Source organism: Lycorma delicatula, chromosome 3 (genome assembly GCF_047948215.1).
Source record: "Lycorma delicatula isolate Av1 chromosome 3, ASM4794821v1, whole genome shotgun sequence".
Lineage (NCBI taxonomy): Eukaryota > Metazoa > Arthropoda > Insecta > Hemiptera > Fulgoridae > Lycorma > Lycorma delicatula.
This window is the reverse complement of record NC_134457.1, coordinates 159,519,836-159,543,325: the sequence shown is the minus strand read 5'-3', so window position 1 is coordinate 159,543,325 and position 23,490 is coordinate 159,519,836. Positions and strand designations below refer to the sequence as shown.

Below are 23,490 nucleotides of genomic sequence, written 5' to 3'. Positions count from 1 at the left end.
TCTTTCAGAATATTGATATATCTATCGCTTTTCAACATACCATCTATTGGAAGTAATGAACAATAGCCTTCAAATGTGGAACAACCCCAAAACATTTTTTTCTGGGGATTTTTAACTGATTTTTGGATATGAATTGGTGATGTGTTTTCATCTGATAAATTTCTAATGTATGGAATCCTTACCCCTGAATTTAAAAAAGTGACTTAGCAGAGAACATAACATTTCTCGATTCTTCTTTGATCCAGTTTGCATATGCTTTGTCCCCCAAGAGTCTTTTTTGTACATTGCTGGTGTTAAAAGCTGCTTTTTAGCTGGCTGATGAACTTTCCTTTCAGCTGCAAGAAGTTGGCATCGAACAATTGTCATGTGCAAATCTGTTCCACTGGCTGCGAATTCTTGATTTAAGTCCACAACATTATATATTGAAGACGCATAGAATAAAAAAAATATGATTTTTAATAAAAAATGAAATAAACCTTCAAAAACACTATTTATTATAATAATTTTTTCATCTGTTGAAATGTTATGATAGATACAGTTTTTATAGTCTAATACTTGAACAGCATCTTTTTTTTATTACAATAAATTTTCTACAGTCATCTTTTGAAAGTTGTTTTCCAAATTAACATGTTGACCAAATGAATTATTTACCACATTAATCAGAAAAGATATAAACAATATCTTTTTAAAATCTCCTGTTACACAATATCCTTTTTGTTAGTCATGGAATAATGCATACAACCATTCTTGATATGATTTATTTTTCTATGTGAGATTAGGCATCCCTCTTTCCTTATAGCGTGTAAAATAATTATGGAAACTTATAAATGCTTATTTTTTTGCATTCAGTATATTCATAAAATAATGCTGGAGTTTCATATTTTAAAAGCATACAATTTTGATGTACTTTAATAATGTATCTTCTTTTTTTAGGTGTCAACTACCATGGGAAGATAAACACTCAAATTATCATATTAGTTATGAAATAGTTTCAAAACTATATCCACCAGATTACCTAAGTGATGGTTACTCACAGTGTCAAGTTTATAGCATGACTAGTATCAATGATGTTAATCAAAATAATACTTTGACTTGTGGCTCCTGGATCTATGATACATCAAATTATGAAAGTACAACTTTGATGGAAGTGAGTCTTGTTTTTTGTAAATGTGGTATTTTTTTTTTATTAATATACTTTGATTACAGCTTAGGTATTTTATCACTTTGAAAATTATACATTTAATGAAGATACAATGTAGAAAAGAGGCTTTTTTTAGTGATATTTACTAAGTGAGATTTACTAAGTGAGAAAAAGCTTTTTTTATTTTTTTAAATGATTACTAAAAATTCTTTCATTCAGTTAATTACATATTTATACTTTATATTTTCACACACAACTATACATTTATCATTAAAATATCATTTCATCCATCAAAGAAATTTTTTATTGATTTGAAAAATAAAGTTAATAAATTTTTTTTTATTAACTAATAAAACTCCAATAAAAATCAGTAAATAAATTGTGTTACAACCACTCTGAAACTAGAATGGTTTGTCCATACCTTTTTTCTAGGGATTTATCAATAAGATGTAAGTCAGTATGCGAGTTCAAGTACTTTGGTCATTCTTTATACATATTAGCATTGCTATGAAGTGTACTTTCAACAAAGCATGTAATCTTTTAGGACAGGAATATAGTAAATGCTCAAAAAGTTTTGTACCCCATTCCATGTCATGAAAACAGTCATGAGATTTCTCTTACATATAAATAAGTGTTGTCACATTTCATATTCTGTAATCATCAGACTACAACATCTTAGAGAACAGTACTGAAGCACTTAGTTGTATTCATATTGGGAGATAAAACCTGACTGTACGATCATGCTGTAAAATTTCCTATTTTGTATTTTTCTTGAAACACTAAACTATATCATGGAAAAAACAAACCTCTTTCAGGTCAACACTATTAATTAGATTATGCTATTATTTTTGATATGAAGCAAAATAAATATTCTAGTGCTGTCTGGTTTCTGAGAGATTTCCTGATAATTTTCATCATTCTAAATATTATTTGAAGGGAGTGCCCTGTTATTATGATAATGTGATTCCTAAATTGTCATACAAAGAATTTATTTTGCATGGTGCTAAATGCATTAAGTCCTTTTTATCTTGGTTGGGAGAGGTAATCGCATACCATATTGAATCCTCAGTTCAATTGTGATTTCATGGGTTTAGTGATAACTGAAAGAGTGATGTTTATAACATTATCTATAGACATTGTTACTTTACTCTTGAAAAACATTTTCCAGGCGTCCTTCACAAAATTCATCTTTGCCCCATCAATCCTTTGCTACAAGTCAGTATGTAATAATTCAATTTAAAATAACAATTTATTTAAAATAAAATTAAAAAATTTCTTTTGGAGAATCAGTATGGCAATGAGTTTTTGAATAATATTAATTAAAAAAACTCTATTTATATTAATTATTGTATTTAATATTAATTTAAAAAAATCCTGAATCTCTACATCTCTGTTTTATACCAACTTGTATCTATGAATAATATATGACCGAATAATTTTCATTAATGCCTTTTAAATAATTATTTATTTTGCACTTATTTTATTTATTTAATACTTGCGTATATTTAATTTATATTATTTCATGTATTTATCTTAAAATATTAATATAGACTTCTATTTTTACTTCCTTGTATAAAGTAAAGGAAGTATTGTGATTGTGAAAAATTTGGGTTTTCAGATTTCAACAAAGTATCCAAATTGACTATCTCCAAATCCCTTTTGACTAGTTTCGGCATGATGTCTGTACATATGTACATACATTTGTATCTCATATAACTTAAAAATGATTAGCTGTAGAATGTTGAAATTTTGGATTTAGGAATGTTGTAACATCTAGTCGTGCATCTCCCCCTGTTGATTGCAATCGACTGGACCAAAAGTGTCCAAAAAAGCCCAAAATCCAAAAAATTGGATTTTGGACTGCAATAATAAGCCCTCATTGAGAGTTTTTCAACGATATATCATAAGTGTTACTTATTTACATTGTTTCCAGAGTTATAATCAAATAAAATTTAAATTAATGAAATATTTGTATCTTATAAGGGTAAGGTACATCGGTTAGAATCAGACTTCATCTCCTTTTTTTAACTTTTTTTTTTAATTTAAATATATTGATTTATTAATAATTATTTAATAATAATAATAATTCAATAATAAAAAAAAAAAAATATGAAAAAATATCAGAAGTTATTAATGAAATAAAATTTTATGTACTTTTCATTTTAATTAAAAAAATTTTACAGAAGTTAATAAATTATTAATAAATCAATATATTTAAATTAAACAAAAAAAGTTTAAAAAAATATATGTATATGAAGTCTGATTTGAATCGATATGTCCATGGTTACTGGTTCAACACATTCTCACATACACCACATAACTAATTGAGCGACATGAAACAAAATTATATATAAATATAAAATGCTGATACAGGCAAAAAAAAAGGTGATGCATTGGTGGTGTCCACCACAATGCAATCGTGTAACTGTCCACTTTATTAAAGAATTGGAGGAGCATATCTCACTTTTAAATTAAATAAGTTTAAATGGAGTGCAGTAAAAAATACATGTAATTTAATAGGCGTAAAAGGAAGTTATGTGGTGTTTACATCAGATTTTTTATTTTATGATAGTTCTCTGATGAAATTTTTATCACAGTTTTCCTTGATCTAACTTGGGAAGTGCTGGAACAGTTCCTTTTTTTAATCCATTTAATAGCATACAAATTAATTTTATTAATAAAATGTGTCAGTATATACTGATCAGAAAAAAATTTTTTTATTGTTAAATATTCTTCCAGGTGTATATTTGTCCAGTAAATCACCATTGTCTTTCAATACATTTTCAGTGCTTTAGACTTTGCAAAAAAAAAAAAATGTCAGTTATTGTAGAATAATTTCAACTATGATTCCTCTGTAGCTTTCTTTCAGATAGACAAATGAAAAATGAAAAAAAGAGAATTTTTTAAAGTTTTTTATTCATTAACAGTTTCTGCAAATCATTACTATTTTCCAAATCTACCTAATACTTAATCATAATTATAAATTTTTGTATACATTTACTGAAAATCTTTACATTTACATATATATATTTGTGTATAAAAAAACCACCTCTGAACACACTAAAATATCAAACTTAAAATATATTTGCCAATTTATATAGAACTGCTTCTTGAATTTATGGATTCATTGTCAGTTATAAAATACTATATCAGGTAGATAAGGTAACCCACCGGCTTGGTCTAGTGGTGAACTTGACATCATGGCAAACAGCTGATTTCAAAGTTGAGGGTTCTAAGGTTCAAATTTTAGTAAAGGCAGTTATTTTTATACAGATTTGGATACTAGGTCGTGGATACCGGTGTTCTATGGTGGTTTGGTTTCAATTAACCACACATCTCAGGAATAGTCGACCTAAAACTGTACAAGAGTGCACTTCATTTACATTCAACCTCTGAATGGATAAAAATCATCCTCTGAAGTAATATCTTACGGTGGTCCCGGTGGCTAAACAGAAGAAGAAGGGAGGTAGATCAGGTTGTGCATTGTTGTCATTACATGTAAAAACTGATGATCGTCATGATATCTCAATTGATAAAGACATGTCACTTTTTACATATAATGATAGTATTGCTTTACTTAATTATAATATTTTATAGCCAATGATAATTGATCCGAAAAGCTTTTCATAATTATGTAATTTTATATTAAGCTTGCTGTTTTGATGAGTTCAAAGCTAATTTTTGTTATTAATTGCAACGTATAGAAACTTTTTGATAATATATTACATATATATTATTTTAAATTTACAATATAGTGCCATTTTTACATTTTTTTTTTTTTGTATTTCAAAAGTAATCATTTAATTTAGTAAATGAAACTACAGTGAAAACTCTTATAACAGTACTACTGAAGAAGATTCTATGTAAGTCTCATCTTATGAAAAAGCAGCATTGAAAATATTTTCTGAAATTATTTGATCCATGTAATAGTAAAAGTACTTTATTACATACACTACTTTATAAATCTACATTGATCGATAATATTGTGGAACACTTTAATTCAGTAGAGTTTAAAATTAAACACACACAATTAAGATGGTACAATTTCATGTACTCTAGTCAAGAAAGATCAACTCTCCAGTAAACCAATATACTTCTGTGGTAGTATATCAGTTCAGTATATTCATCATTATATAGTTTATACCTGATCAGTATGTATGTATGTGCACACTTAAAAACTACTTGTTCATTGATTTAAGTTTTTACATTGAACAACATAACAAAATATGAACTAAAAATTATTAATAACAATTTAATGACCTGCTTTCAAATTATAACTGTTCTTCAAAAGCTTTTTTTTTGGATCTAATTATCTACTTTTTCATAGAATATTCAGTAACAGTTAATGGGTTCCATCCTAAAAAGATGGAATCCATGAATATGAAAGTAATCAATGAATGTAATGAATGTAATCAATTATTTCTATTATAAAAAGTTAGAGAATCTCTGAAATACTAATTCAAATAATACATTTTATCTACATGATATTTGTTTATTAGTTGAGTTGAAGGTAAATAAAAAATTAAAGTGAAGTTAAAGAAAAATTTATTTGCAATTTAAAAATGAAATTGCCTATTTTTAACATTATCTTCTTTTATTTTTACCTATCTAGTACATTTTTTATCAAGCTTTTGAATTTCTTAATGGAATGAACTTTTTAGTCTGCTGGATAGCCAGTTTTATACTGCTTCTATGACCTCTTCATAAACAAAAATGATTTCTTCACAGCTCTACTTTAAATGTCCAAAAAAGATGAAAATCACTTGGGAACTAGGTTTAGAGTGTGCAATGAGTGATCTAGCTGCTCAAAACTTAGAACTTGAAGGCAGAGAATTGTTTTTTGGCCATATCATGTCAAGTATTATCATAACACAAAATTACTTCTTTTAAAAGTTTACTGTATCTTTTGGACTTAACGTTAGCCATTGTAATCTCAGTAGCTCAAAGTAGTAATCACTATTCACCATTTCATGTGTAGGCTTGAAGTGAATAAAAACTAGACCTTCCATACCTCAAATATTGTTATCAACTTTCCTGCAAATGTGTGAGTTTTGAGTTTTTCTTGCAATGAGATGAGATGTCCATGGTTCAAACCCATGTCTGATCAACAGTTATCAGCATCGTAAATGACCATCTTCATAATATTTTTTAAGCTTCTGAGGAATTATTAAATGATTCTCTTTTTGGGCATCTGTCAGTTGACATGGAAGCCAGCGAACAAAGACTTTTCATATTTTTAGAGAATTGTGGATGGTTGAAAATACCAAACATAAACTTGTACTTAACTTACTTGCAACATTGTAAACTTTAATTCATTGATTACTGTGAATAATTTAACTACTTTTAAATTATTTTCATTATTTTCTGAGATGGAAGGCCTACCTTTTTTTTAAAAGAATCAATCTTATTATTTTGCATTCTGTGAACAGTCTTTGGTGATTTCACTCCTTCTGAATTGAGGAGATATACCACTGCTTGCATTTCTTCCTTGGAACATTGGACAAAAGAGCATTCTTCATTCTTAATAAATTGATTTAAACACTACCACAAACAGCTAACAATGAAGAGAACTTCCAATGAAAAAAATGGTATGAGGTAATGATTTATATTGTCAGTATTCCAAGACATGTGATTAGAAAGAAATAAAAATTTCCTTTCATTTTATCAAATATATGTGTTGAGATCATGGTTTAATGTACATGTAAAAACAAAGTACATTTGAGCATTATGAAATTTACAAACACATTAAATTTATCAAAAACAACATATTAAGCAAATGAACACAACAAATTGGATATATTATTTGATATACATACTTAAACGAGTTTTTAAGTTGTATGTTATTAACAATTGCTGTATCATCGCCTCTGATGAATAAGTTGATCAGCTGCAAAAGGCTTTTTGAAGAAAATGTTGCATTAATTGGATAGCAAGTCATTTAATTAATAATAATTTTAAGTTTTAATTTTTTTACAAACTTATTTATTCTATATTTAGACAATGTATGTTTTTATATTTAAGCACTTTTTAATATTATATTGAGTGAAAGATTAGATACTTTTTGATATTTTACAAAATAAACACTTGATGAGTATCCAAAAAGGTCATTAAAAATTTACAAATATTCATTTTAAAATTCTTTTAAAAATATATTTATACATTCATTCAGTAAGTGTTAACAACAGATTGTGGTTGAAAGTTCATTTGTTGATTGAAAAACAGCAATTTGGAAAAAAGTTTGATGTGGATGGAAGAAGATAAAGACTATAAACTTACATTGAAGGATCACGTGAAAAAACCTAATTTGGAACTGATCTTACTAGTTTACATACTTGATGAGTTTTGCATGAGGAATGTCATATATTATGTTTATGTTTAGTATGATGAATAATTTTATGACACAGAGTTTCATTTACCGAATGAGCAGACTTTAGTAATTCAAATTATTGTAAATTTGAATAAAATATTTTTTTCTAAGTAATGTTTATTGATTATTTTCTTAATAGCTTTATTTAGTTTCTCCATTTTTACAGGAATATATCAAAACCAGTGAGTTATATAACACCAAATAAATTTTTAAAATTAAATGACAAGTTGTAACAGAACGAACTAAAATTTCTGATAAAAGTATGAAAAAATTATTGTGATTTTTATTTTTGCTTTTTATTTCTCTTAAAATTATTCAGAAATTAGGTTATCTTCAAAGAACAGACATCTATATATTTTTTTCAGTGGGATCTTGTGTGTGACAGAGCTTGGTTAAAAGCAACTGCTGATGCTATCTTTATGATTGGAGTTCTTCTGGGTTCCATCATAATTGGGGATCTTTCAGATAGGTAAAGATACTGTGGAATTCAAATACCACAAAAACTGTTTTTATTTAATTATAAGAATTTTTTATGAAATTCTATTTTCATACATCCAAAATGTCTACTAAAAATTCATATAATTTAAAAGCGATATTACTGCATTTTAATATGGGAAAGATTACCAATAAAATAAAAATATTTTAGACAAAAAACTGAGAAAATCTGCATATGTAGGGTAAGTGTTTTTGCTTTGTTTAAATAACTGATTTTAAGCAAAAGTGATATTTTTAATAATGACCAAATATTATTTCTAAAAAGCTAATATAAATTTACTACTTTTGGAAAAATCTGTTTTCAAAATATTCATTTTTCTAGAGAATAGGATAATTAAATGCAGGTGTAGAAGAAAATGATTTCGTTACAAATGCACAATTTTATTCCTTGGCTACATTAAAATATATTACATGATTATATTACAAATTAAAAGCTATTTTCCTTTATAACAGTAAAATGTAATTAGTTGATTCAGACTCATTCAAGTTTATCTATGGTTGAATTTATGTTTTGTTTGATATGACAGTAAATCATCTATTTCAGACATTTCTTTTCATAAAGTTTTAATGTATTTGTGGGCTTAATGAGTAGTTTAAATGTTTAGTAATGTCATGTAGAATTAAATAAATTTAAGTGTACAAGGATGTTCTAAAATTTAACTCTGATTTGTTACTAAAAAAAACTGGTTGTCGTAGCAGCATGTGCTACATCCTTGATAGTCTGTAGCAATCTATATCTCGTTATACACCCATCTGTTGTCCACTTTGTTTTGTACTGGTAAATAGACAAATGATGAAACAGAACCTGTTATTGTTACTTGTACTGCCATAAGATGTATATTGTGATGAATTTTTTTCAAGCGTAAGTGTAGTGCATAACACTGCTGATTGTTAAGGCATATCAATAGTTGGCTGTATTTATGGTAGTAATGTTATATGAGTAACAGTACTATGAGATATTGATACCAAATATTTTGAGAGCGGAATTTAGGTCTTCACAATGGGAAAATAGGTGACTCTCATAATAACTAGTGACTCTCATTTAAAAATGAGAGTCTGCTGTAAAATGAATTTGAAAATGAACTGCTGTATTTGAAGGTTGTTTACACTACATTTCATTTTTAAATGAATATCCACAAGTTTTATAATTCTCTGGAAAGTTGACACCAAAACATCAGAATGTTATGCATGAATCTCAAAGAAAGGCTGTGGTCTTGATATTACTTCATTTATCACGTAGATGGTAAGGGGAATGAATATCTCAAAAGAATTTTGTCCCTGCAATTATAAAGTTTCGGAATATAGGGACCTAGAAACAGATCAGAATGTTGTTGCACACTTATTTATTTAAAAATAATAATAAAAAACTCAAGCTTACACTGTTGAACCAAAAATGATGGGTGTAATATCATTTTAAATTATAGTTTGATTTTTTTTAGATAATTCGTGGAACCTGGACTGCAATAAAATCAATGTAGGATGCTCATGTATTGTGTCGTTTTTTTGCATCATTGTATTCCATGATCACTGATAATTGTGTCATGTTTATTTTATCTTTAAAAGTAACTGTATTATGAGAGGGGGTCAGAAATTTGGAAACAGGTTGCACAGATATCCAAAATAAGGGAAAAGAGTATCATTTAATTATGACTGGTGAACTTGTTCAAAAGGTTTAACAAATCATGAGCGATAAACATTCTTTCACAATATCGTAACTTTCAAATGAATATACAGATACTTCAAAACTGGTGTATGGTGCTCATGTAAGGTACTTTTCTTGAAAATATTGTGTTTATTTGCAAAATATATGGAGCCCCACTTTACAGTTTGCACAAAGGATTTACTTTCATAGTTAGGAAATTTTCAACCAATCACCGCTATAGCCCACACTTGATGTCAACTGATTACCATTTCTTCACACACTTGATGTCAGCTGATTACCATTTCATTCGAATGAAGGTCTGGCACTGTCTACTTAGTCCTTTGAAACCTATGAGTAGTTCATGGATGGAGTTAATGACTTAACATCTGGTTAATAGAATTCTTTGTCAAGAATCTGCAAAGCTGGTGTTTCTGTAAGATAGCTTGAATGTCAGTGGTGACTATGTGGAGAAATAATGTAGATGTGTAGGTAACTTGAATGTATAAAAATATTTATTTTCTTTATTTCTTTCATTTGTTCGTTTTTTGCTGACCAATTGGATTCAGTTTTGGAATAGACATCATAATTAAATGGGGACAAGCATTTACAATGAAATTTTTGTGTTTCATTCTGGTGAATATTCTCCAGAGTTACAACAAATGTTATATTGACTGTTGTCATTTATTATGACTAAGAACAGTTTTGTCCAAAATATTGTAAGTTTCTTATCTTTTTACTAATTGAGGCAACTAGCATCCTCTTTATTTTTATATAAGGTTGTCCCATATTTATTTCTGCTGTTAGCTATTATAGTCTGCTATTACTGGCATTTAGCAATCTAAAGATGGGAACATACATGTGTGTGTGTGTGTGTGTATATATATATATATATATATGTGTGTGTGTGTATATATATATATATATATATATATATATATGTGTGTGTGTGTGTGTGTGTGTATGTGTATATATATATATATATATATATATATATATATATATATATATATATGTGTGTGTGTGTGTGTGTGTGTGTGTGTGTGTGTGTGTGTGTGCATGTGTGTGATGGGAGGAGGGCAGTTGTCTCATCTTTTTGTGAAATTTCTTATTCTAGAAGTAAAAAGTTATTCTCCTTGATGTTTGAGCCATTTTTGACCTACTCATTATTGCTGAACGTGTGATATCATTTAAAAACTCCTTGGGATGACCAAACAAAAGAAATCTAATGATTTAAAGAGCGGGACTTTAAATTGGATGTGGCAACATCTCTCATGAATAGCATCCTGTGTTTTTGAATGGAATGGGGCAGGCAATATCATGTAGAAAAATTACACTTTTTAGAGAGAACTATGACTTTTCTTTCTTATTACGGGTTTCACACCATTTCCTAGTGTAATTTTTCTACTTCATGGTACTACATGCTGTTGATTGTATGGTGTTCTTTCAAATAATTACAAAAAATTGATCCTTTACCATTCCAAAACACCGTAAGAATCAGTATACAGACTGACGTATAGATTTTAATTTTTTTCTTGGTGAACAAACTCAGATGTTTCCATTTCATACTCTGATGTGGATTCTGGATCAAAATGATGAATCCAAGTTGCATCATGTTATGCAATCTAAAAAAGCATTATGTTCTGCTAATAATCGTTGTTTTAAGTTATGTACAGTTGTGAATTTGGGTATCTTTTTGATTTTGAGTCAACTGTCTTGGAACCCACCTTGAACATTGTTGGGTAAAGTTAACAAAAACATAGAAACATAGCTCGTTTTTGCCAAAAATATTGAACTTTAATTAGAAAACAATTAATATCATAAAATAATGGTGAAAATAATAATGTAAACAACTAATATAACTATAATGTTAACAAAATATAATCAATTGTTTGTTTAGTAATAATATCCAGTTCTTTCCTAAACTAATCTTTCTTGACACATCATGTACAACTTTATTCATAATGATTTATACAAATTAATATATTGTAATTTATAGTTGCATCACTTCATTTGATAAATATTTAAGTAATAAGTAATCATTTTCTTCTTCTTTTTGAATTACTGAATTAATGGTTCATTATTATTATTAATAATACTAGTGCACTAATTTTGGCCATTAATAGCAATAATGCTTACGTGATTTACTGATGATCATTTAAATAATTATAATTGAAATGATATCTCAAATAATGGAAAAGTACTGTACAATTTACAAAAACATAAGCATACGTTATATAGCAAATGAAACTAATAAAACATTCTAAAATTTACTTATTTAAAAAACATTATTTCATGTATATCGTATAATACAAGATAAATAATAATTTGAGCAATCATAATACATATGGTAATTCATTTCACAATTAATAATTTTAATTTACCTTAATCACACATTATTTTTTGTACAAAAATGAACACGTGAATTAAAGTACACATATGTACACACCATTCTTTTTCTTAATAATTCTAATACAAACAACCTTGCATCCAGTTCACATGTAACAAAATTTGAGTCACTATTTGACACTTGACTAAGCAAAAGAATGAGAGTTAAATTAACATCACAGTTCTTCAATACAGATGCAAGCATTTGCACAATTGTGAGCACATGTACATGTACATGCTTACTCATTCTTTCTTAAAATAAATAAAAAATAGTGTTTCTTTTTACGTGTTTATCCTTGGCATAATCTACAGTGGTGTATCAGAAAATGCAGAGGTAACACTTTGTTACTAGAAATTGAATAATACGGAGCATCACAAATTTGTAATAACCAGTTTGGAAAGATCCTGCTTCGATAAATTCGGCTGGTTTGTAGTAACTGAACCACTTTCAACACTAGACATTATCTACTGAATTTAAAATTAACTTATCAAAGAAACGAGGCAAAACAATCATAGAAATCTGTGAAATCACGAAATGCTGACGAGTACAAGACGATATGGCGACCGAGTATTACCACACTAAACGAGGAAGAAAACGTGAACGAGTTGCAGGCATCCACTCACCATGGAAGTCTGATCTGCACTGACAAAAGGTAGCGTGATGAAAAGAAGGGGAAGCAAACTAGACTGTAGACAGAAGAGTGTGTGTGTTAACGACAACAGGTAGTGTGCAAGTGTTAGTGCGAGAAAGAAACAGCAAGGTTGGGAACGATAGACATAACAAAGATTATTTATTATTTTTTTATACACAAGCAGACCATTAAAAAAATTACGTAAGACAAATAAAATAGTTGCTGAATACGAACAAGTTGAGGAATGACATCATCGCAGACAAAGAAAATTAGACTTCTAGGAACTTTGACAACAACATTAAAATTGGAGATAACAAAAACAGTTAAGACTAATAAAATAAAATAATAACAAAAACATTTGGATTAAAGCTACTTTACGCATTGGCGTAAACAAACATAACTCACAATGATTCAGCTTATCATGGATAAAATTGAACAAACAGTGCCAATGCTCACATTACATATTTTAGTAATTTCTCACTTTTTTATTTGTCTGTCCTTATTTATAAGATCATTAATGCAATTTTGCAAAGGGTCAGTCAAAATTGTTCTGGTATGTTGAAGATTGGTTACACTTGTTCTACTCAATTTAAACTGTTCATTTTGACCCCAAGGGGGAGACGCCCACCATGTGATGGGTCAGACCGCCACACCACCTCCTCTGTACCTAGCTCTTAGGGGCTTTACCGGAGGTCATCTTCAATAGCTTCAAGAGACATTTCATTCTGACCGTTGTCAAGATGCCACTGATGTGAATGCCACAAGTGACATTCACATTGGTGTAATTCGTCTAACACGGACACTAACCTTAAACTGATATCATTTATTAGTCTCAAATTAGACCACACTGATTGAGCTGCACGACTTACTTGAGAGGAGAATGAGCTCAATGCATGACACCAATGAGAACTAGATACACGTGAAACCACAATAATAAAACACTAATCAAAACAAAACTGTTCAATCTGTTTATAAAAATTTTAAAGTTTTATATTTGAAATTCTGTTTTTCATTAAAATTGATAAAATATATTTATATTTCAGGTATGGCCGTAGACCATTATTTTTCTTATCATTAATTTTCCAAGTACTGAGTGGAATTGCAGCTGGTTTGGCACCTAATTATATAGTTTTTGTATTATTTAGAATGATGGTGGGTGCTTCTACTTCAGGAGTATTTCTTGTCGCCTATGTCATTGGTTAGTAAGTTATATTATTCAGAAATTTACATAAACTATATGGATGGTACTATACCAAAATGGTAATGAAAACAAAGTAATAACCATTTTTGAATAGCAGTATTTGTGATATTTGCCTTTCACATTTATTTATTTGTCTCTTACATTTATTTTAAAGTAAATTAGCATCACATCTAAAAGAAAAAAAAGGTGTAATGTTTTCAATTTAAGTTTTAATTCAATATATTTTGTTAACATCAAAAAATGAATACATATTTCAGAGAAGCAATAATGATTATTTATTGTCTTATATGAAATGATTGTTTTTGTCTGTGTAAATGACCATGATACAGAATTAGTCACTATGTACTTTAAAAACCCTTAGTCCATAAAATAAGAAAAACCCATGTCCATCATATTGTTGTAGTTTTTTTCTAAGCCTTGGCAGTACAAACTGAAAGGGAATGTATAGTTGAAAATGCACATATGATGGTGGTAAAATTAGTCTGTAATATTTTAAAAGGATTACGTAAATGTGATAATTGTGGGAAATCAATCCAACACTTCAACTTGAGTATAAGCATCTGTGAAATATCATCTTTAAGTCAAGTTTAATTAGAACTGTAACACCTACTAATAATTTTATAAATGTAAGCAAAGTTCTAATAGCACAAACTTAGTAAAATGTCAAACCAAAAAGTAATTTGTATATACAAGGTTACGTTAAAAAGTAATGAAATTTAATAAACCATTATTTTTATTTCATTTGTACAAGTGAAAAGTTTATTTTTCAACACGTGCTCCTTCTGCATAATGCTCATAATTACATCATTCTTCTACATGGGCATTTGGTATATATTTTAACAACGTTTGGATTCCTTCATTTTAGAAACTTTTTAGTCTGATGCATTATCAATTTTGCACAGCTTCGATGACCTCTTAACCAAGAGAAAAATTATCCCCTTAACTACCCAAAAAGATGAAAATCACTTTGAGCCTGGTCTGGGCTGTACAGCAGGATCTAGCAGCTCAAAACTGAAATCTTGAAGGCAACAAATTATTTTGTTACCTCTTTTGTGGTTGAACATTATCCTAAAGCAAAATCACACTTTTGGACTTGAATTTTGCAATAGTCCAAAGTAGTTTTCACTATTCGTTGTTACACTCAATGTGTGAAGTAAATAAAAACTACCTTTCAAACACCAGAATATCATTATTATCAACTTCACTCGGATTAGTGAGTTTTGAATTTTTTCCTGGCAATGAAGAAGGATGTTTCCAGATTAAACTTTGTTGCTTATCTTCATCAATGGGTATTTCTTACTTCAAAAGAGTCTCCTTTTTCATATGTCTCAAAGATTGCTGGAGAATCATTAAACAATTCTATTTGTGGATGTCTGTCAGCTGATATGGAATCTAGCTTACTTGCAACTTCATTAACTCTAATTCATTTATTATTTTAATCATACTTTAACTGCTTTCAAATTGTCATTATTTTTTTGAAGTGAAGACTTAAGGTCTACTTTTCTGTTGTTCATCACAGAGAAAACATCCTACCTTGTTTTAAATCAATCAACCCATTCATAGATCTTTACTTTTTCTCAAACAATTCTCTTCATATTGCTATTCCATTCTGTGAATAGTTTCTAGTGGTACACTCCTTATGTACTAAGAAACTTTACTTCTGCTTCCTTGATGCAGATGGATAAAGGAGCACTTGTAATTCTTACGGCTTAAACACAGCCACAAATGGTTAACAATAAAGTAATGAACAGATGGTATGAAGTTGTGATATAGCAGAACAACTAGTATGTGGTTATGAAGGAAATAAAGATTCTATTTACTTTTTGATTTTCCCTTTATAAATCAGCATAGAGAGCTGATATTGTTTGTATAAAATACTGGTTGATCGGGTGTTGAGGGAGGAATATATTACTTAGATACAATTCTGCTTATTAAGGAACAAGGAAGGCTCCATTATGTTTATTAAAAATTGATACATTTAAAAGACTTGAGAAACTTATGCAATGTCTCATGAAATGATTCTTGAAGTAGCAGCAGTTAAACTGTAAAAACTATGCAGCTGTCCTCTTAAGTTATAGGCTCTAAAGACAAAGAAAAAATTCAAATGTTTTTATCTAGACTCTGTGGTATTTTCAATGTAATTAATAATTTTAATGTTCTGCGGTTATTGCAAGTGAGTTTAATATTTATGTAAAGTTTTGACTTCTGACTCCACCGAGTTTGTTACTCTTCTAAGTAGTATTGGTTTAAGTACTGTATTGATATTTCATGCCCTGGAAAAAAAAACAGGATCTTGTAGACTGTGACTTATAAACTGCAGAAGTGGTTTACACTATTGTTTAAACTACGATTCTGTTTCTTTGTGGCTTATATTCAGCCAAATGGCAAATGTTAGACAGAAGAGATAATATCTAAGAACTAACACAGTTTATTTCAGCTAGTGCATTTTGGAGTTCAGTCATATATATTGAGCCAGTTTACATGACTAGAGATATTAATGATTTGGTTGATACATTTCAAAACAGCTTTTTGTTGACTATTTTTCCTTTAAAAACCATTAATGGACAAAAAACTCAAATTGAAACAGGTGGTACACTTCTGAATTAAAACTTCTGAAAGAGAGATGTAGTAATTTGTAATATTTATTTAGAAATTCAGTTATTGTTAATAAAACAGTTTTTTGTTTCTTTGTTTAAAGTTATAAGAAGAGAATTAAACAAGAAATAATAATATTATATAATAAGAAATATATAATAGCCAAATTGTTAGTAACAATAGTAATAAAACTAACGCTGGTTGGTCTTGAATTAATAGACCTTTCGGTGATAGAAGTAGGAGTGAAAAGTAATTTCTATCAGCAGATGAATATAATATATTTTATACTGATAGTGTGCAAAAATTGTTTAAAAAATACTAAAAATTACCAGAATTTACATATTTTTCATGAAGAGTTTTGGGTGTTGAAAGTGGTTTCAAGTTTTTATATTTTACTGTTGAGCAGATGTCATGTGCTATAAACAGCCCAAGGTCTTATAAATGCCTTGTTGTCAATGGGGGGTGAATACAGTGGTTGTTAAACTTGCATGTAACAGAATTTTTGAGGTATTAACAACACTGTTTATTAAATGTGTTGAGCAGAGGTACTTTAAATAAATAAGGTACTCATAAATAAAGTTTAAAAAATGTATAGTCTACTAAATTTCATAATCCAGTAGATATGTTTGATTTAACTGGGCCTAGTAAGTAACCGAATGAAATTTCAAATAAACTTTTACTTTTAATTGATTTCAGTTATGATGCAATAATATTATTTTACAGGTTTGGAAATGGTGGGTCCTCAAAAACGAATGTTTGCTGGAGTGGCTGTGCAGTTTTTTTTTTCAACTGGTTATATTTTGACTGCAGCATTTGCTTACTTTTTACGTGATTGGCGATGGTTACAAATAGGTATTTCAGTTCCAGGACTTCTATTTTTGACATACTGGTGGTAAATATTTATTATACTTTTTCTTTTGTTTATTACTTTTGTTTAACCTCCGGGACCACAGTTAAGCAATTTTTTTCCGCAGAGGATGAGATGAATGCTTTGTAGCGTGTGTGAAAAATGCCATGCCTGACTGGGATTCGAACCGAGGACCTCCAGGTGAAAGGCCGAGATGCTACCACTCGTGCCACGGAGGGTGGCCTTTTGTTTATTACTGTTTTTTTCATATGTTCATTAAAAATATTATTGTGTAATGTTGCATTAAATATATAATAATAAATACTAACAGCTGTTTTTTGATAAAATTTTTCAACTAGATGCCTAAAATGTACAAGTTCAAAATAAAAGTTGGTAAAATACAGGCTAGTTTGTAGGGATGGCAATTTTTAAAATAAATATCAGTAAAATAGAATTTTTCACTTAATTTTATAAATGTGGCAATAAAAACCTCTATTTGAAATAGTATACTGTTGATGATGCACTCCTTTGCATATCTATTCCTGAAGTTTTGAACATAATATGTATGACAATCTATTTGATATCTTTTAGGTTCTTCATAAATATTTCTTTTCAGTTAGTATCATATGGACAATTAGTAATTGTATTTGATTTTAGGAAGTTTTAGGTGGCCCAGCATTACCTGAAAGGTATTTATTTTAAGTAGGGTATGATGGTAGGTACCTGATATTATAGATAGTTTCAAACGTGATTAAATATAAAATATTAATATAAATTGCTATCACTGATTTCATTTAAAAGTGATGGAATCAAATGAAAATAGGGAAAAATATATGCTATTTATGTACATCTAAATAAAGCATTTTGATATGGTTAATCATTATTTGCTACCAAATAACCACAGATGTGGAATACAAGGAAATGCTTTAAGCATTATTTAATCATATTTGAAGAAATAAATATTAGGTGGTTGAAATTAAAAATTAGATGAAAATTTTATCACAGCTTACAGATCAGGACCAGTTTAAATCTGATGTAAGTAAAATGGTATGATACTTGCTTTTAAGGGGAAGCCAGTCTGTTTTACTATTTACATATTGGGTTAGTGATACTATATTAGTTTAATATGATATACTTGCTTATTATGTTGTGTAATATTAGTGCTAGGTTCCCTGAGATCAGAAGTCTGCAATTGCCTTCAGTATATAACTGAAGGTGTCTTAATAGGAGATTGTTGCCACCACATGAACCCAAGTAGATATGATTCTAGATTGTGGTGCGCTGTTCCATGATGTTTTTTATTTTTCAATTTTGCACTACCCTCCAAATTTTAGCCATTTGGGTATTTTTTCTGGATTCAGAGTCCACAAAATGGTATTTATTGTTTATCTTAAATTGTGCGTACCTGCTTCCTCTAATGCTATTGTACTGTTTCTTTTACGAACCTGAATACATAGTTGTTTCTTCATCAATATAAGTGGCAATGACTTTGAATATATCTTGATTTCTATTCGGTATGAGAACAAGAAAACATTTGTTTCATTTATTGGGACCCTCAAAAATCCATTGTTGAGGTAGAACTCTTCCCATGTTATTCTAAATTTAGTTTGTTACTTTCACTGTCTATTGCCACATTTCTTATGGCTGTGAACAAGTAAATCCTTTGCGGCACACTATGCATTAATCACAATAACGTTTCCAAAGAATTAAAATGTTCACCAAAGTCAGTACCTGTGGTGAACGGAGTTAAGATGTCACATGCAGATCTGAACATCTCCAGCATTTCAGGGGACTTGTACAACAATATGTTTGGTTTACTGAAGAACAACAGAAAACCAAAACCCTTCTCACTTTACTTATGACATGTTGTGATTGATGTTATCTTGAAAAATTGCTGTACCAGTTTTGGAAGTGATTTGTACCTCAAGTCAGATCATTTACAACTATTTTGACTGTAGAACCTAACAACATTACACAAATTTTTATTTGCCAGAGTCAAAATTTTTTGATGTAAAAATTGTTTTAATTTGTTGATAATGTATTAATTTTAATAATCGATAACATTATTATTATTTCCTCTTTAACAAAGATATTAGGCTTATTTTAAAGCTGCCACAAACAAAAGAGTGTCCAGTTGACACCAAATGTGCAGCAAAAGAACAGTTCAACAGGACTCTCTCTGTATACTTAGCTTAAACAATAAGGTCTGACCTACACCCACAGAATTGAAAATGGGGCAGAAATCTAAAGGATCAAGGTGAGAAAGGGCCAATTGATAAGAAAGTATAATCTATCCTTTAATAAGAAAACAGTGCCGCTTGACTCAGCGCCACATCCTTGTGGATTGCATACATTATGCGGCCTTGCATCGTACATTTAAATTGCCCAGGAGTTTTTGTCACATCCAGGGCAATAATAAAGACATTTTGGATAGAATATTTTTATTTCTCCAATGTATTAATGTTTTACATATTTTTTAATAGTTTCTTGACATTTTCTTTTTGTATGGTAGTCGTATATTTTTATATTTAACTTTTTAGTTAAGTTTTTTATTTTGTCTTCGATTTTAGCATTTTAGTTTGAATTTTAACTTTGTTTTTAAATTTCTTATTTATGTTTTTATTTTTGTTTTAAATTTTGTTGTTGTCTTAATAGATTTTATATTTCACAACTTTGTTTTCAATGATAACACAAAAAATTTTTCGCCCACAAAAAAAAGAAGGAAACACATTACAAGACAAGCAGTCTCTACCTAGAGGAAGGTTCAAGGCTCCCTTCAGGTAGCAAATGTTATTTCTGCCCACTTCAGGGGAAAAGACCAATACTGATCAATTTTGCATTGACCAACTTAAATATATGTGTTAATGAAACTGGCTTTTCCTCCATAAATTTTAAAGCCACCAGAAAATAGGTATATGATTCGTAAAGGAACAACTTCACCCATCCCTGGAATTTTGTGGCATGTTGCTACATCCAACTGATCTCATTCAACCAGACCCTCAATGGAGGTGAGAACAGTGAGTAAGAATAAGTTTTCTTAAACGATTTATTTTTAAAGAAATTGAGCACAGAAAGTTCTGGAGTTATTCATCTTCTTGTTTAATAAACTGAACCATATTCATTTCCATCAGAGGTTATAGATTGTTTAACAATGTGGTTAATAATGTGGTCTATTGTACCATACACATACCACACAGCAAACTTTTGCAGTAATTTCATTGAGATAGACTTTTTTCTCATCTGATACCTAAAGATTTGTGATGAAATTTTCAACTTCATTTAGCAAAGAACCTATATAGCAACAAATAATTCTATATTTAAATGTATGCGCTTAAATTCTGACTATTTGAATTTTCAGGATAAAAAAAAATTAACAAAGTGATATTCTGGGCTAGGAAAATCTGACAACAAAGTATATCAATGACCAGAATGTTGTGGAATCTAAATAAAAGCTTCTCTAAACTTTGTTTATCACTGATATTCTCACATGGTGTCTCATTTCTAATATAGGTGCTAAAATGTTGTTTGAAGATTATCAATTGATGATATAGTGGCATGAACTGATAACACTAAATAATGATGACAAAAAAAGTAACACTAAAATTCCTTTCTCATAGTTTCAACAGAGTCAAAGCCATTCTGTTTGTCTACAATTTTTTAATCATAATTCAACTAGCATCAACTGCTAATTTCATAGTAATTAAAAAAATGCAGACAGCATTCAGTAAAATTGCTCTCATTTCTTTAATGTCAGTAATCTGAAGGAACTGGTTTATTAGATTTGACTTAAGTTGCTGGGTTTTTATCAAAAGTAGACTGTAGTTGGTACAGTTAATTTAAGTTGGAAGTTATAAAAACTTTATCAAGTCTGAGCTAACTTTCATTGAGTGTTTCTAGTTTTGCTGAAATATACAGGGCGTTTCATAATGTTGTTTGGAGTTTTGAAAATTCATTAACAAAAAACTATTTCACTTATAAGAATAAAGCAAGTACTGTACGAAAGAGTACTTCAAATAGATTTTTCCATATATACTAGGCAGTTAGTAAACCATTTGCTCGCTAGGCATCGACAGTAGAGAAAATGGCTGCCACGGGAAGCGAGAAGTCGTTTTGTGTGTTAGAATTTCACTTGTCAAAGTCAGTAATTTCTGTGCAACGTGCGTTTTGGTTGAAATTTCATAAGGAGCCACCAAGTGACAATTCAGTTCGTGCATGGTATAAACAATTCAGTGAAACTGGTTGCTTGTGCAAGTGAAAATCAACTGGTCGTCCATCAATCTCAGAAGTCAATGTCGAATGTGTGCGTGCAAGTTTCAAATCGACTGCGGCTGCAGGCAGAGAATTACAAATTACGAAAACAACAGTGTGGAGAGTTCTCTGTAAACGTTTATTATGCAAACCGTACCATCTTCAATTAATCCAGCATCTTTCTGATGGAGATAAAACACGTAGGCTTGATTTTTGTTTACAGTTACAGGAAAAGATATTGTTAGATGAAGGTTTTCTAAACAAGATAATTTTCAGCGATGAAGCTACTTTTCATATTAGCGGCAAAGTAAACCGTCATAGCATGCGAGTTTGGGAAACTGAAAACCCACACGCTTATGTGGAACACATTCGAGATTCTCCGAAAGTAAACGTTTTTTGTGTGATCTCTCGTGAGGCAGTGTATGGGCCGTTCTTTTTTATGGAAACGACAGTAACTGGCATGATATACGTGGATATGTTACAATTATGGCTTATGCCTCAGCTACTCAACGACTTCATTTTCCAGCAAGATGGTTGTCCTGCCCATTTTCATATGAGATTCGACACTACCTTAACACAACATTACCTCGGCGCTGGATAGGATGTGCATCTGAAGAAGACCAACACATTATACTGTGACCACCAAGATCACCAGACCTCATGGCATGTGATTTCTTTCTCTGGGGTTATGTGAAAGATACAGTGTTTATCCTACCAATGCCGCACGATATCGCTGAGCTAAAGGATTGCATAATCAATCCGATCAACTCTATCGAAAATGACATGTTAGAACGAGTTTGGCAAGAGCTAGACTTTCGTGTTGATGTGTGCCGTGTCACCAGAGGAGCACATATTGAACATTTATAGATTTTAACAAAAACTGCTTGTGTCCCTGCATCACCTTGTACAACTTTTATTTAGGTAAGTGAAATACTTTTTTTGTACTGAATTTTTGTAACTCCTAAGAACATTATGAAACGCCCTGTATTGTTGGTTCAACATGATGATGTTTGGTGCTTGATTAGGTTTTAAAGGCTTTCTCTCTTAAGAGAATCTGTTTGTGATATTGATATTCATTGTCATTGTCATTTTAGTCATCTGGAGTGTTGAAAGTGTTTGTTTATTGAAGTACTGTGAGTAGATGGGCAAAAACATTTTGTGCATCAGAAGCTGGTGTAACGAATATTGAGGATGAACATCACAGAGACTGAGTTTCTGTGATGAGAAACACTAAAAGGAGGTAGATTAATTGATTCAAATTACTCTCCCATCACATAATGCATTGTCATCTTGACAGACATCTCAAAAGAACAAGTAGTATCAGTTATGCAATAGTTCGTAAAATGTGTTCAAGATGGGTGGCATGCAAACTCATAGAAAACAAGTAACAACAATTGAAAGTTTATCAAGGTGAGGAAGCTGATTTCCTTTTCAATATTGTAATGTTGGGTTCATCATTATTACCTAGAAGAAAAAGGCAGAGCATAGAATACTGGTACTATGGTTAGCCACAATATAAAAAATTTAAATATAACCCTCTACATAAAATTCTTTTGCTAGGGTTCTGGGATTCCAAACATGTGTTCGTTACTGACTATCTAGAAGCTCGGTCTTCTGTAAATTCTGTGTGATACATAAAAATGTTGACCACCTTACCATGTTGACATCTATTATGTGTCATGTTCAACAATCAACTGAGCTGATAATTCTGCAACAAGAACTTGGCTAAACATATCATGTGCAAATGCTGAGACTCTTGTAAAGTTGAAAATTGAACCTATTCCATACCTTCCATAATTAGCAGATTTGTGATGTCCTGCAATTTTCACTTCATTCCGTAATTAAAGAGGAATATTAAGGATATTCATTTCATCATGATGAACTGAACAGTATAGTAAGGTTTTGAATTAAGGAAAGACCACCAACATTTTTCATTG

The 23,490-nt window shown here is 29.9% G+C and overlaps 1 protein-coding gene across 6 annotated transcripts in view; it reads left to right on the top strand.

Moving 5' to 3' along the window:
• The window catches only part of Orct (Organic cation transporter), a 143,496-nt gene that overhangs the window by 94,090 nt on the left and 25,916 nt on the right, over positions 1-23,490 (top strand). For all 6 annotated transcript variants that reach the window (XM_075360878.1, XM_075360880.1, XM_075360883.1 and 3 more), the window contains exons 3-6: positions 934-1,147; positions 7,874-7,977; positions 13,706-13,860; positions 17,182-17,350. In XM_075360878.1, coding sequence (XP_075216993.1) covers positions 934-1,147; positions 7,874-7,977; positions 13,706-13,860; positions 17,182-17,350 — 642 coding nt within the window. The remainder of the gene's footprint in view (positions 1-933; positions 1,148-7,873; positions 7,978-13,705; positions 13,861-17,181; positions 17,351-23,490) is intronic.